At 42.9% G+C, this 13,703-nt stretch overlaps 1 protein-coding gene across 4 annotated transcripts in view; it reads left to right on the plus strand.

Moving 5' to 3' along the window:
- Positions 1-13,703, plus strand: part of NCBP3 (nuclear cap binding subunit 3) — a 41,703-nt gene that overhangs the window by 25,624 nt on the left and 2,376 nt on the right. The window contains exons 10-14 of one of the 4 annotated variants that reach the window (XM_029929249.1): positions 784-1,078; positions 2,780-2,934; positions 4,377-4,538; positions 6,480-6,642; positions 7,108-7,270. In XM_029929249.1, coding sequence (XP_029785109.1) covers positions 784-1,078; positions 2,780-2,934; positions 4,377-4,538; positions 6,480-6,642; positions 7,108-7,216 — 884 coding nt within the window. In that variant the 3' untranslated portion in view covers positions 7,217-7,270. Of the gene's footprint in view, positions 1-783; positions 1,079-2,779; positions 2,935-4,376; positions 4,539-6,123; positions 6,189-6,479; positions 7,278-13,703 lie in introns of those variants that run through there. The other 3 variants (XM_029929250.1, XM_029929253.1, XM_029929252.1) reach the window with 3 other exon arrangements.

The following is a 13,703-nucleotide window of genomic DNA, read 5'->3' on the forward strand; positions in this document are numbered from 1 at the left end:
ATATAGTGCATACTAAACCATTCAGAGACTCTGGTCGCCATTCTCATCACCTGATCAATATATAACCTTGTCTGTTGTGTGTTTCTGTTTAAAGACATTTAATACATATTGTTGATTCATTAACATTGGGCTCACAGCCAACAGCACTAGAATTCATGCTTGAACAAAGCTTATTTAACATGTATTTTCTCTGTAAGGCATATCACAGCTTTCTTGTGCTTAGAAATACTAGACAGCTTTGGTATTACACTTGGAGGCCATTTTCAACAGGGAAATCCCCAACAGAAGCCTCAAAAATATGAAAAACATGGCACTTAATAGTCTGCAAAAAGGACACTTGTTAACAGTATGAGAGCTGAAACACGAAGGCAGAGCATTGCCTCATTTGACCTCAGCTGGGAGTATGCCTGCCTGGTGATTCAGGTTTTTTGTTATTCTGTACATGTCCACAAATGGTCACGAAAGCACTCTGAGTGTGGATTTTGGAGTTACAAATGAATTTGCCAGATTTGCAAATACAGAACTTGTGAATAACGACAGTCAGTTGTATTGCAGGTAACTTTATAATATCCACCAGGTTGCTCGATCATACTTTACCAAGCCATTCTTCTGTTTGTGGATGTCAGAATGGCATCGAGATTGGCACTAATACAGATAATGCTCCAGTAAGATGTCAGGCGTGGGATCCCCACCTTTTTTAAAGGGTCACCAGTGTAGAGTAGGAAATCAGATTTGTTGTTAGTTTTAGTCCTTTTCCTAATGTTTTTTGGTTAAATTTCTTAGGACTAGTAAATGTTCCTGAGGAACCCATTGAAGAGGAGGAAGAGGAGGAGGAGGAGGAGGAAGACCAAGACATGGATGCAGATGACAGAGTGGTGGTTGAGTACCAGGAGGAGCTCCCAGCTCTCAAGCAGACCCGGGAGCGGAGCACGTCTAGGCAGTCCAGTGCCAGCAGTTCAGACTCCGACGAAATGGACTATGATCTAGAACTGAAAATGATTTCCACTCCTTCACCAAAGAAAAGCATGAAAATGACCATGTATGCTGATGAAGTGGAATCTCAGTTGAAAAATATTAGGTACGTTATTTTTTCTTTTTATCAATGCTAGCTTTTAATTTGATTTTTTTTTAATTAGAAATTTTTCTTTAAATGTTTGTGGGTTTTTTTGAGAGAGAGAGAGAGAGAAGGAGGGGCAGAGAGAAAGGCAGACAGAAGATACGAGACAGGCTCTGTACTGACAGCACAGAGCCCACTGCAGGGCTTGACCTCACAGACTGCAATATCAAGACCCGAGCCAAAGTCAGACAGCCAGCTGACTGAGCCACCTGCTTTTAATTTGATTTTAAATACTAATTCCTTAACTTCCTCTTAGTTCCTCTTAATTTTATAATCACCTTTTTCTGTTCTAATTTCAGTCTTATGAGTAATTTGAATAAAAGCATCCTGATCCTTGTTATAAAAATGTTAGTGTATTAAGTGAAAATCATGCATAATTTCAGTCTCTCCTAAAATAATGACTTAGCAATTGAGTGAATAACTTTCAAGCTAATTTTATGTGTGTATATATATATACACACACGCATATATATATATAACACATGGAGAAATCAGGTATATTTTTTCAGAAATGAAATTATATTTATATTGTTTTCTAGTGTGCTTTTCCTATTTCATATATTACATATAGATTTCTGCTATTTTTCCCCCAGATGTAGTCCATTGTTTGAAAGTATTGTGATTTATTTAGTCAGTCCCTTATTGATGGACATTTAGGTTTCTATTTTATTATTGTTTCACTAATTAAATTTTTTGAATTCCAGTTATTGCACAAAACAACATACACGTTTTAAAATGTGGTGTTGCTAAATTTCTTTTCAGAAGGCTTTCACTCACTTTATAACCTATTATATACTTACCAAACTTATCACTCTATTTTTTGCTAATTTTGTGGACTCCCCAAAAAACATATATATTTACCAAACCTATCACTCTATTTTTTGCTAATTTTGTGGACCAAATATATATATGTATATGTTTATATATATTTAGTTACCAAACCTATCACTCTTTCTATTTTTTGCTAATTTTTTGGACCAAAAAGAAGTCATTTTAATGTGTATTTCTTTGATGACTAGTAGGAATGAGCAGATTCCTGAAGGCAGATGCATAGCTCAAAGGGTTGGGGTCTAGCGTTGCTCTCCCGAAGTGCTCTTGGTGGTGTGTTTGGGGAAAGCAAAAACAGTTCAATCTGGTTTGTTTGTATGGCTTTGTTCACATCCTTATTTTTAGTTTTCATAGAAAACTAAATGTTGTTTCCAATGTTGAATGCTGTCAGAATCATGTTGGGGACTAGCATGTAGCAGATGTCTTTGACAGAGAAGTCTGCCCTTTAAAGAAAGAGATTGTAGATCTTCTTGTGTCTTGACTACTGTGATCACAGCTTGGGTGAACAGAGGTCCCTCAGCCCTTTGCAGGCCTTACTTCATGTGTGTCTCTGAGTGGAGGGAACTCGGAATTACACGTTCTGTGATAGTTTACACCTTGGAAAACTCAGGAACCTATTGGCCCTGACTAGTCTCTTTGTAGTAGGCTGATCATGATTTTTATAAGCAAATAATTATTGGTGTATGGTTTCTGTGAGTGAATATTTGCTGTGTTAGATTGGGTATCTTACATTGTTTTCTCCAAAGTGTATAAGATTGTTGCATAGGCATCATCCCACATTTAGAGTTGGTTAATTGTGCCAATTTTCTTTCCTCCTTTTTCTTTTTTTTAAAGGAACTCCATGAGGGCAGATACTGTATCCACAAGCAATATCAAAAACCGAATTGGTAACAAGTTACCGACTGAAAAATTTGTAGATGTCCGACATCTGTTAGATGAAAAACGTCAGCACACACGGCCACGGCCACCAGGCAGCAATACTAAATCAGGTAGTGTTCATTTACATTTTTCAGCTTTGTTCTGAACTCCAGAAAGCGAATCCAGGCAGAGAGAGGTTCTTGGTTAAAACATTTTCATTAATGAACTGATTGAGTTGTCCTGCTTCATCACTTCTAAATTTTTGGTTAGGCATTCGAACTTTAAGACATGGAAAATAATCATACTTTTGTGATACTGTCTTTTGGTACTTTTGTCCCAAACAATTATGTTAACTCTGTGTGTCATTGATAAACTTTATATATAAGGATAATAGAAATTAGGTTGGGTTGTTGTTTAATGGTTAAGAATTTGAACTAGATAGTTTGTATATACAAGCACACATAGAGTGGGTACTTGCCTGCTGCGTGCCAGGCCCTGGGTTAACTGCTGGAAGTGTTAGAATCTTTGGAGGGTCTGCCAAGTCATGTTAGACCTCAGAGTAACAGGAGTGCGCACAGTCAGGTAATTCTACCCCAGAGCAGAATGTAAGTGCTCTGATAGGTCTGTCAGCAGTAGGCAGTGGGAACATAGAGGGAGGGAGGTCTACTAGGGAATTGTGGAAGACGTCTCAGAAAATGGCTTCAGCGCAAGGCCTCGAGTGTGTGTGCATGTGGAATCTCATTTGGCAAACCTAGTTTTTTGACATGGGAAATAACCTGATCTTATGTGTAGTTTAGAAAGATAATTTTGTGGCGAGGTGGGGTAGGGTAGAGATTTAAATAAGTAACAAGGACATGAACTAGTTCAGGGAAAGTGGAGGCGGAGTGGATGGAAACATCACACCTCGTGAAGGAAGAAGACTCAGTATTGGGAAGAAGGGAGCAAAGAGAAAGGAGCCAAAGGACTCAGGCCTGAGGAACCAGAAAGTTGGGAATATGCTGCTCTCTGAGACAATAAGCAAGATGGGTAAAAGCCCCAGGGACTTGCTGCTGCTGCTGCTGCCTGTTGTTAGAGGGAACTCAAGAGGATGGGTTTCTGGAGGGACTGGAGGGAGGAAAAGCGTTTTGGTTTGGGATGTCTTCCCAGATCCTTTGGTTTTTACCCGTCTTGTGACATTTATTGTTAAATGTAATAAGTTTAAGACTTTTTTATGTGTTCAAAGACTATGGCTTCTGCCCTCAGAGAGCTTATAGTATTGTTAGCTGAAATGCTTGGAAATTCTTTAGTATGCTTGGTTCTACTAAAAATAAAACAAAACCAAAAAACCCCAGCTGATTCTGCCTCAGAAATTCCTCTCTGGAACAGTCAGCTGAGAGGCTTTTTTTCCACTGAAAGACTTTCTTAGGGGAATCTAGACTGAGTAGATAGAAGAATTTTAGGAGCTTGATTTTGTCAGGTCCTTTGTCCTCACTTGGGGAGATTTGGCACTGGGTCCTCTGGACATCTCAGGTTGACAGTATGGATAGCAAAGCACACAAGCTTGGTCACAGTAATACTTTTTTTCTTTTTCTAGACATACGCCAGCGGTTAGGAAAAAGACCGTATTCTCCAGAAAAGGCTTTCAGCAGCAACCCAGTCTTTCGGAGAGAGACTTTTTCTGATGTACATAGTAGGCTGGGTGTTCCCAGGCAAGATGTTAAAGGCCTCTATTCTGATACTCGGGAGAAGAAATCAGGTTGGTAACACTGAAAACTGAAGGGGATGGGAGTTGGGTGGGAGCAGACTAGAGCGTAGAAATACTTTGTTGGTCGAAGGCAGGAAATAGCATATGTCAAAATTAAATTACTTTTTCTCTTCCATTATAGTCATTGTCATAATTGTAAGGGTAACAGTAGAGAAAATTTAGAAAATAGAAAAAAAGCAAAACCATCCTTGGTTCTTTCTGTTTAGCACAAATACTCTGTAGTCTTGGTCCATATACATATCCTGCTTTTTTCATGCAGTATTTTATTGTGATCATTATTCCACACTTACATTCTTTTTTTAAAAAAATATTTTTAATGTTTATTTATTTTAAAAATAGCTTTTTTGCATTTATTTTTGAGAGACAGAGTACAAGTGGGGGAGGGCCAGAGAGAGAGAAGGAGACATAGACTCTGAAGAAGGCCCCAGGCTCCGAGCTGTCAGCACAGAACCCGACGCAGGGCTCAAACTCACAAACTATGAGATCATGACCTGAGCCGAAGCTGGATGACCAAACAACTGAGCCACCCCAGCGCCCCAATGTGTAATTTATTTTTGAGAAAGAGAGAGTAGGGGAGAGGCAGAGGGAGGGGGACAGAGGATCTGAAGTAGGCTCTGTGGTGACAGCAGAGAACCTGATGCAGGACTCAAACTCATCAACTGTCAGATCATGACCTGAGCCGAAGTCAGAGGCCTAACTGACTGAACCACCCAGGTGCCCCATATGCCATTAAATTCTTTATAAATAAAATGTTTAATTGCCTTATAGTATAGTATGCTGTGAAATTCTAAACCTGCATTTCTCTATTGTGAGATAGTAATAAAGTATCTTTTAAAAATGAGTGAATGCTGGCGAGGATGTGGAGAAATGGGCACCCTCCTACACTGTTGGTGGGAATGCAGCCGCTCTGGAAAACAGTGTGGAGGTTCCTCAAAAAACTATCACTATAACTCCCCTATGACCCAGCAATAGCACTGCTGGGGATCTACCCAAGGCATACAGAAGGGCTGATGCATAGGAGCACATGTACCCCAATGTTCACAGTGGCACTTTCAACAATAGCCAAATCATGGAAAGAGCCTAAATGTCCATCAACTGATGAATGGATCAAGAAGATGTGGTATATATATACAATGGAGTACTGCATGGCAATGAGAAAGAATGAAATCTGGCCATTCATAGCAGTGTGGATGGACCTCGAGGCTGTTATGCTAAGTGAAATAAGTCAGGCAGAGAAGGACAGATACCATATGTTGTCACTCATAGGTCCAACAGGAGAAACCTAACAGGGGACCATGGGAAAAGGAAAGGGGGGGAAAAGAGTTGGGGAGAGGGAGTGAGGCAAATCATGAGAGACCTTTGAATCCTGAGAACAAACTGAGGGCTGAAGAGGGAGGGGGAATGGAAAGGGGAGGTGATGGTCATGGAGAGGGGCACTTGTGGGGAAGAGCACAGGGTATTATATAGAAACCAGCTTGGTAGTAAACTATTAATAAAAAAAAATAAAAATAAAAATGAGTAGATATTGGGCCAAATTTCTGAAAGTTTTTAGTGTCGTAGGCCCCTCACTTTGCAGAATCTATAGCTGGGAATGATCTGGGAGTGGCCCACTCATGGCAGAATGAAGCTCTACACAGAATGGTGAGTCTCACCAGGGAGGGGCAGGTGTAGCATAAGTAGCGTCTCAGGTGACCCTGATCGGCACAGGAGGCACATGTCCCCTGGCTGCTAGAGTCTCCCACTGGGTCCAGAACCCGCAGTTGGCAGGCAGGGGACTATAGCCAGGGAAATGAGGTTAGCTTCCCAACACTGCACAAAGGTTCCAAGAGCCACAGACCCCTACCCAGTGTTTTCTTGCACGTCAGGTTGTTGGCAGTGCCCCTGCTTCTCAGCATTGACCACCAGAACTGAAATGCTTTCTCACCCAAACAGGTAGTTTATGGACTCGCTTAGGATCTGCACCCAAGACCAAAGAAAAGAACATGAAGAAGGTGGATCACAGGGCACCAGGCACTGAGGAAGATGACTCTGAGCTGCAAAGGGCATGGGGGGCTCTGATAAAGGAGAAAGAACAGTCTCGCCAAAAGAAGAGCCGGTTAGATAACTTACCATCTCTCCAGATTGAAGTTAGTCGGGAAAGCAGCTCTGGTTCAGAGGCAGAGTCCTGATGTCCTTGGGGCCAATGGCAGCTGCCCTAAAGTCTGACATTCTGGTGCAGGGTGGGGTGCACAGTAGGAACCTCCCCCCCTTCCCCTGCAGGAGTTGGCACCCGTCCTGTGCTTACACAGTCACCCTCAGCTCTTGCTTCTTCAGCAAGACATATTAAGAATGTGACATGTTTTGAAGGGCATCTATCTTTTGCTGCAGAGTTAGAGTTCTGGGCCCTCAATTCTTTTCCCTCTACCCCACAAGCTTTATCCTTTGAGGAAAAGGCAGCCCTCCAGATTTTGTAGAGGTTTTTCTTAATATTTTTAACATTGTGTCTTTTAAAGAAATGTTTTACACAGTTCATCCAAAGAGCAGAGAACTGAACTTCTCACTATTGCCTTGGCCCTGACAGCTGTTACCAGCACCCTTTTCCCAAGAAAAGTCAATTCCCAGGTGCTTATTGGACAGCCTTCGAGGGGGAAGATGAGGGAAGCTGCCAGCTCACCCTTCCAGGACCCTAGTGTCGGGGCCGAATCTCATGGACCTGACCACAGAGGTGCACCAGTGCCGCCCAGGTAGATACGAGATGCAGCGTCGATCGTGCTTCCGTTCCTCCCTGGGGATTTCTGTTAGGGGCCTCTTCATAGCAGTCGGCTTGAAGTGAAGATCAAGTTCAGTGCTGTGGGATTTTTAGGAACAAAAAACTGTGACTTCTGGATTTGGGGTGGACTTTTGTGCTAGGGGTGGGGTCACGGGTTAATGTTGAACAATTTTTAAGTCTGTATTATGTTTAAAAATATTAATGATTTAAAAGTTAAAATTTTTAATTTTTATATGTGAAAATACTTCCTGTTGGCTACAAGGGAAGCTCAAGTGGTGTCTTATGTGTGCTGTTAAATATATATTATATACTTTGGAAGAAGGCAAAGAGAGGAGTCTCATTATTTTTAAATGACCCTAATTGTATAGTACAGTCTGTCTGTTGTATATAGAATTCAACTTGCTTTTTGGCCAATGTAGAGGGGAAAAAAAAATCCCCATCCGTCAGAGATGGGGTCCTGTTGTTTATTATCACTTCAGAAGTGATATGTTGGTATTTATTCTTTCTATATCCAAGTTCTGTCTGGCACCTGAAGTTATCTTTGAAACTGGCTAATATAATAGTTACGGAAATTTTAGTTTGTTTATTTCTTGTTTATTTCTAAACTCCTTTCAGATTATTTTAAAGGCCGTAGATTTTTTTTGTCTTCCTCTTTGATCTCTGTCTTGAACTGTTTAATTTTTATATTCCTTTGCAGCCTTAAAAATAGTGTTTCACTTCAATTCACTAGAACTTAGGAGTTAGAGATTGTAAGCCTTTGTCCCTTTGTGGTTTCACGGCTCCTCACCTGTCTGGAGTGTTTCACTACCTAGTGTGGCCCTGGATTCTAGAGATCTTCACTTGTGCCTGAGCTGATGGTCGCATCGATTGTTGATTACAGTGCGGTGTGATTGAATGCGGAATGCTGCTGCTAATGAAGGAAATTAAGGGCCGCAGGACTTGAGATCTGCAACAGTCGTTCTGTACCATGTTTTGTTGGCTAACCTGCTTTTTTCACTCCCTTTAGAAAGATCAGAGCCTATAACTACTGTATGTTTCTGCTTCCTGATAGGATTCTGGGAAAGAGATGGCTCCCTGCCAGCTGAGACCTAACGTTTCTGAAGTTCTCAGCTATTTTGGTCCTGTGGAGCACACAGCTGAGGGCAAGGTTCTTAAGAAGGGGTGAGGTTTAGGGAGTTGGTAGAGTGAGAAGGACAAGGACCTGAGAGTCAGAGACCTGGAGGCCAAGCCTGGTTTTGTTCTGCGGGCCTGGGGCTCAGTTTTCCTGTCGGGCAAATGAATGGCCTGGTACCAAAGCTTCTGATTTTGTTGATGCGTTTCAGTGGTGTTTTTACTCTTCCTGAGGCAATGGTTGTGGTGGGCTGGCCAGCACTGGTTTCTGTTACAGGTGTGGCGAAGGTCAAAGAGACAGCTTAGGGTGTCCATGAGTTTGTGGACAAGGATTCACCCCCATCCCATTTCCATTACAGCCTGTGGGTCTTCTGGCGGGACAAAGGTGTCTTTGTGGTCAGGCTCCTAACTGATGTGGTCTCAGCAGTGTTCAAGAAATGCCCTTCTTTATACTTCTGTGTTTCCCAGTCATGACCTTTTCCAACAGTAGTTCAGGCCCATCTTGCCCATGGCATTATAGCACCTGCCAGTCTTCTTTTAGAGATCAGGGAAGGCTTTCTGGAAGGGGGGGTGGTGTTGTGTAGTCAAAACTGGGCCTTTGATCTAATCAAGAAAAATGGCCGCTTGAGCTGCCTTGCAGTTCTCACAAATATAAGGAACCAGAAAAGTATCTATCGATTTTATGTCCCCAAGTTATTGTTGGTCGCCTCCTCTCTCACTCTCTGGCCTACACTCAGGTAGTCAGAGCTTGAAACATCTTCGCATGCCCTGAATGGCCAGGCACTCTCTTTGGAGTTTGGGAGTGGGGGTGGACAGCCAGGATGGTCCCCTAGTGGCAGCTCAGTGTGCCTGGGTGCTCTTTATGCATGAGGGCAGGGGAGCTACACACTTTCTATGTTCTTCTTAGTCTTTACACATGAGATTTCAAATATGTTTTTGCTGCTTGATAGTAATTGCAGATACCTCATTTCTGTGTCCCCACTCTCCCTCTTGGGAGACACACCACCTGCCCTGGAGCACTGTGGAGCCCATGACAAGTGCTCCTCTGGTCTTCTCTAGTCTGGTCCCACGAAACCCTCCTCTTAGTTCAGTCACTATCTTCTCCTGTGCCATTGCTCTGGCAGCCTCCTCCCTGGTCTCTGCCCCATACCCCCTCCCTTCCTCTCTGTTATGTGCACTGCAGCTGGGATCAGCTTTCATTGTTTTTTGAACCTTAACTGAGACATTATTTACATAGCATACAGTTTGCTCTTTTATAGTATACACTTCAGGGGCGCCTGGCTCAGTCGGTAGAGCATGTGACTTTGATCTTGGGCTTGTGAGTTCGAGCCCCGCATTGGATGTAGAGGATACCTAAAAATAAAAATATCTTAAAAAAAATTTTTTTAGTGTTTATTTTTGAGACAGAGACAGAATATGAGCAGGGGAGGGGCAGAGAGAAAGGGAGACACAGAATCTGAAACAGGCTGCCAGCACCGAGCCTGACATGGGGCTCAAACTCACAAACCGTGAAATCACGACCTGAGCTGAAGTCGGACACTTAACCAACTGAGCCACCCAGGCGCCCTTTAATAAAAATATCTTTAAAAAATAGTATACACTTCACTGGCTTTTAGTATTATAATCACAGAATTTTGCAACCATCACCATAGTCAGTTTTAGAACATTTTCATCACCAAAAAGAAACCCTGTACCCACCCATTAGCAGTCACTCCCCAGTCCCTCTTCCCACCCTGGCAACCATTACTTTTTGTCTCTATGGATTTGTCTATTCTGAACATTCATATAAATGGAATCATACACTTTGTGGTGATTTGTGATTGGCTTCTTTCACGAAACATATTTTTGAGAATCATGTTGTATAGCATGTGTCAGTACTTCTTTTCGTTAACGAATAATATTCCATTGTATGCACAGTACATTTTATTTATCCATTCATCAGTTGATGGACATGTGAGTTATTTTCACTTTGGGCTGATATGACTAATGCTGCTATGGAACATTTATGTACAAGTTTTTATGTGATCATGTGTTCATTACATATACCTTGGATTATATACCTGGGGGTAGAATTGCTGGGTCATATGGTAACTCTGTCTTAACCTTTTGAAGAACTGCCAGACTTTTCCCAAGTGGCTCCATCATTTTCCACTTTCCCCATTAGTGTATAAAGGTTCCAGTTTTTCCACATCCTCATCAACACTTGTTATTTGCAATGTGAATTGGTATCTCATTGTGGTTTTGATTTGCATTTTCCTGATGACTGATAATGTTGGGCATCTTTTCATGCACTTCAGAATGAACTTTCTTAAAGTTATTCCTGTTATTCCTCGGCTTAACCTTTCGAAACGACACTGTTGCCCTTGGAATAAATTTCAAACTCCTGTGATAGCTCACAGGGTTTGTCAAAATCTCGCATCTGGTATCTCTTGCCTGTCCTCCTCATCTCCCCTGCCCTGTGCCCACTAGTTTCTTGGACCCATCTTGTTCTCACCAGCCTTCCAAACTCTGCTCGGTGCTGTTCTTCTCCAGCAGTGACATGCTCCCCTGGACCTTTCTCCCTTCCACCTGAGCCTTGCCTTCTCTCTTCCTCATCCTCAAGGACTTAGAGACTCCTTCAGGAGGCTACCTCCAAGTTCCTGAGCCAGGTTACGGGTCCCTGCTCTGTATCCCACGGTACTGCCCTAATTGAGACTCGGCTCATTCTAGGGTTGGGTTATACCATCACACCTAAGATAAAAATGGAGTGTAATCAAAATTCCTCTTGGAAACCCTGAGGAAGGTGCCACATGGAAAACCAGCATCGCAAGATCAGCACAGTTGGTTCCTTCCTGTGTGGGAGCACATCATAGTTTCTTTGGTTGAGCTCCAGGTAAAATGGTTGGCCTGCAATTAGGGCCATATTGTGGGAAAAAAAAACCAAACCCACATATTTTTAGGTGTTAGACTCACACTCAAGCAAACAGCTTACTCTTGAAGGGGATCTTGGGAACTGTAACAGGTCACAGGAGCAGCAGGGGCATGAGCTTGCCTTAGCCCTCCCTCCTGTCTGTTTGGTGAGTGGAGAGGCAGGTGAAATGGCCCAAATGACTTAACATTGTTTTCCTTTTTCCTTGCCTTTTTTTTTTAACGTTTTCCAGAAAAATATACCATTGTGTTTGCCTAAGTGAAATGTGTGTATGATGCCAAATCTCTGTACCCACCCCCTTGAGCCAGCACACCTATACGCTGAATTGTAACACCCTGAACCTGCTTTGTCTTTTTTGCTAGATTGTAAGCTCCGTGAGAGCAGAGACCATGTCTGGTTTGTTCGTGGGGGGTTGGGGAGGAGTTCTCCAGTCTTAGGACATGTCTGGCACCTGGCAGGTCCTCTGGAAACATGTGGTGATAAATGTATAAATCCCTCAGCTGCAGAAACGGCTCCATTTTCTGAGGCCCTGGGGTCCTATTACAGGCTAGTCCTTGGGGTTTTTTTTTTGCCTTGTACACACAATACTCGCACACAGAATCCTTGATGTTTTATTTTCCCTGTTAGCCTGTGAGCTCCTAATGAGCAGGTGTCTTCCTGTCCTCTCCTCGCCCTCCCACCATGCCAGTTCAGAGCAAGTAGTACTTAAAGCCTGGTTGGTAAATGAATGAATCATGGTAACAACCCAGCCGTGGCTCCTTTGTCTGCAAGCTGGCCAAATTCTAACTTGAGACCACTAGATTCAAAAGAGGAAGATTATTCACAAGTGCATAAACTGTACTTGTATAAGGAAAAAAACCCTATTAATCAGATCCCCATAAAATTCAAATCTTCATCATCTGGCCATTTCTGAGCTGAAGCTTCCCTGCCATGTAATGAATTTGCTAGAGAATCATGTAGGGTATTGTTTAGAAAGTATTCATCTGCCTTAGGAGAGCAGGAACGGAAGCTGGCAGGTGGTGGAGAGGCCCCCCGAGAGGGATTGCTGAGCCAGCTCTTAGCTGGGTCCTGCTGGAGTGGTAAGTGACATCAGTCCAGAGAAGGTGAAGAGGGACCCTTCTCGGGCAGCAGCACTCCACCTCTCGTCCGGGCATTCTGAAAGTCCTGCTGAGAAGCTGGCGCGCAGCTTGGATTCACATTCACAGCAGATCCTGGCTTCACAGATCAATACATCTCTGCACAAGTAAAGTTGGTGTATAAGTAGTTGCTTTTAAGCTTCATGTAATGGGAAGCAAATGAGAAGTTAAACCGTTTTTTTTTTCCTTTAAGAACTAAAAGGACAGAATGTTTTTGATAATTTTGAGAATATCACACTTGCCTCAAAGCAGATTGTTATTGCATAATCTGACCAACAAAACTCCAGGACTTTTCTTACATTTTTATTAAATAAATCTTAGAAGAAAAAATATGGTAGCGTTTTTTAAAAATGAAATTCTCTGACAGGACTTTGATATTCCTGGGAACAATTAGGGAAATGTTGGCTCAAAAGCAACTGAAGTGGGACTTCTGTGCTATAAATAAAACTAGAGTATGGGTGGTATTAACCTGCCAAAATCAATAGCCTGCCCTAGGCTTCTGGCCTGTTTTTGAGGGAGCAGTTCTATAGGCCCTCTGTGCGCACCCAGATTCTTCAGGAGCTGGAGCTTTGTGTTGTCGCCAGTTGTCTGTCACCCTCTCACCTGACCGGTGCAGGTAGTGCAGGCAGGAGGCCCACACCATTGGCAGGAGAGACACGTGTGAAGCATCCCCTCTTGTCTTTGGCAAGGATGAGTCGGAGGAGGCAGCGCTTTTAGCTCAAGTAAAGTGTGTTTTGCGGAGGGTCAGATAGAGTGTCTGAGGCCAGGCCTGAAGCTCTGGGGACTCATTTTGTTTCCCACACAAACTGGAAAAGACCGAACAAATCCCTTCCTCTCTCTAGATCTGTTTCTCTGTCAGATGAAGGGCTCAACTGGGATGGTTTCCAGCTTTCCTTCCAGTGCTAATGTGAGTTCTAGGATCTTTGCTATACTTTTCCAAAGACCTTTAGGAACCTAAGTTGAACAGGAAGGAGGTAGGGGCGAGCAAGAAGCCCAAGCCCCTTGGACCCTTGGTTCGTAAGCCAGCCCCTCAGGGAAAACCAAGAGGATTGTCTCCCATGCTCCCTCCCCACTAAGCCCACCTTCCCCAACACACACACACACACACACACACACACACACACACACACACACACACACACACCATTCAGTTGCCTTTTTTAAGAAGAAGTCCACTGTATTAGCTTGGGCTGCCATAACAAAATACCATAGACTGAGTGGCTTAAAGAACAGAAATTTGGTTTCTCCCAGTC

The sequence above is a fragment of the Suricata suricatta genome, chromosome 17, assembly GCF_006229205.1.
Source record: "Suricata suricatta isolate VVHF042 chromosome 17, meerkat_22Aug2017_6uvM2_HiC, whole genome shotgun sequence".
NCBI lineage: Eukaryota > Metazoa > Chordata > Mammalia > Carnivora > Herpestidae > Suricata > Suricata suricatta.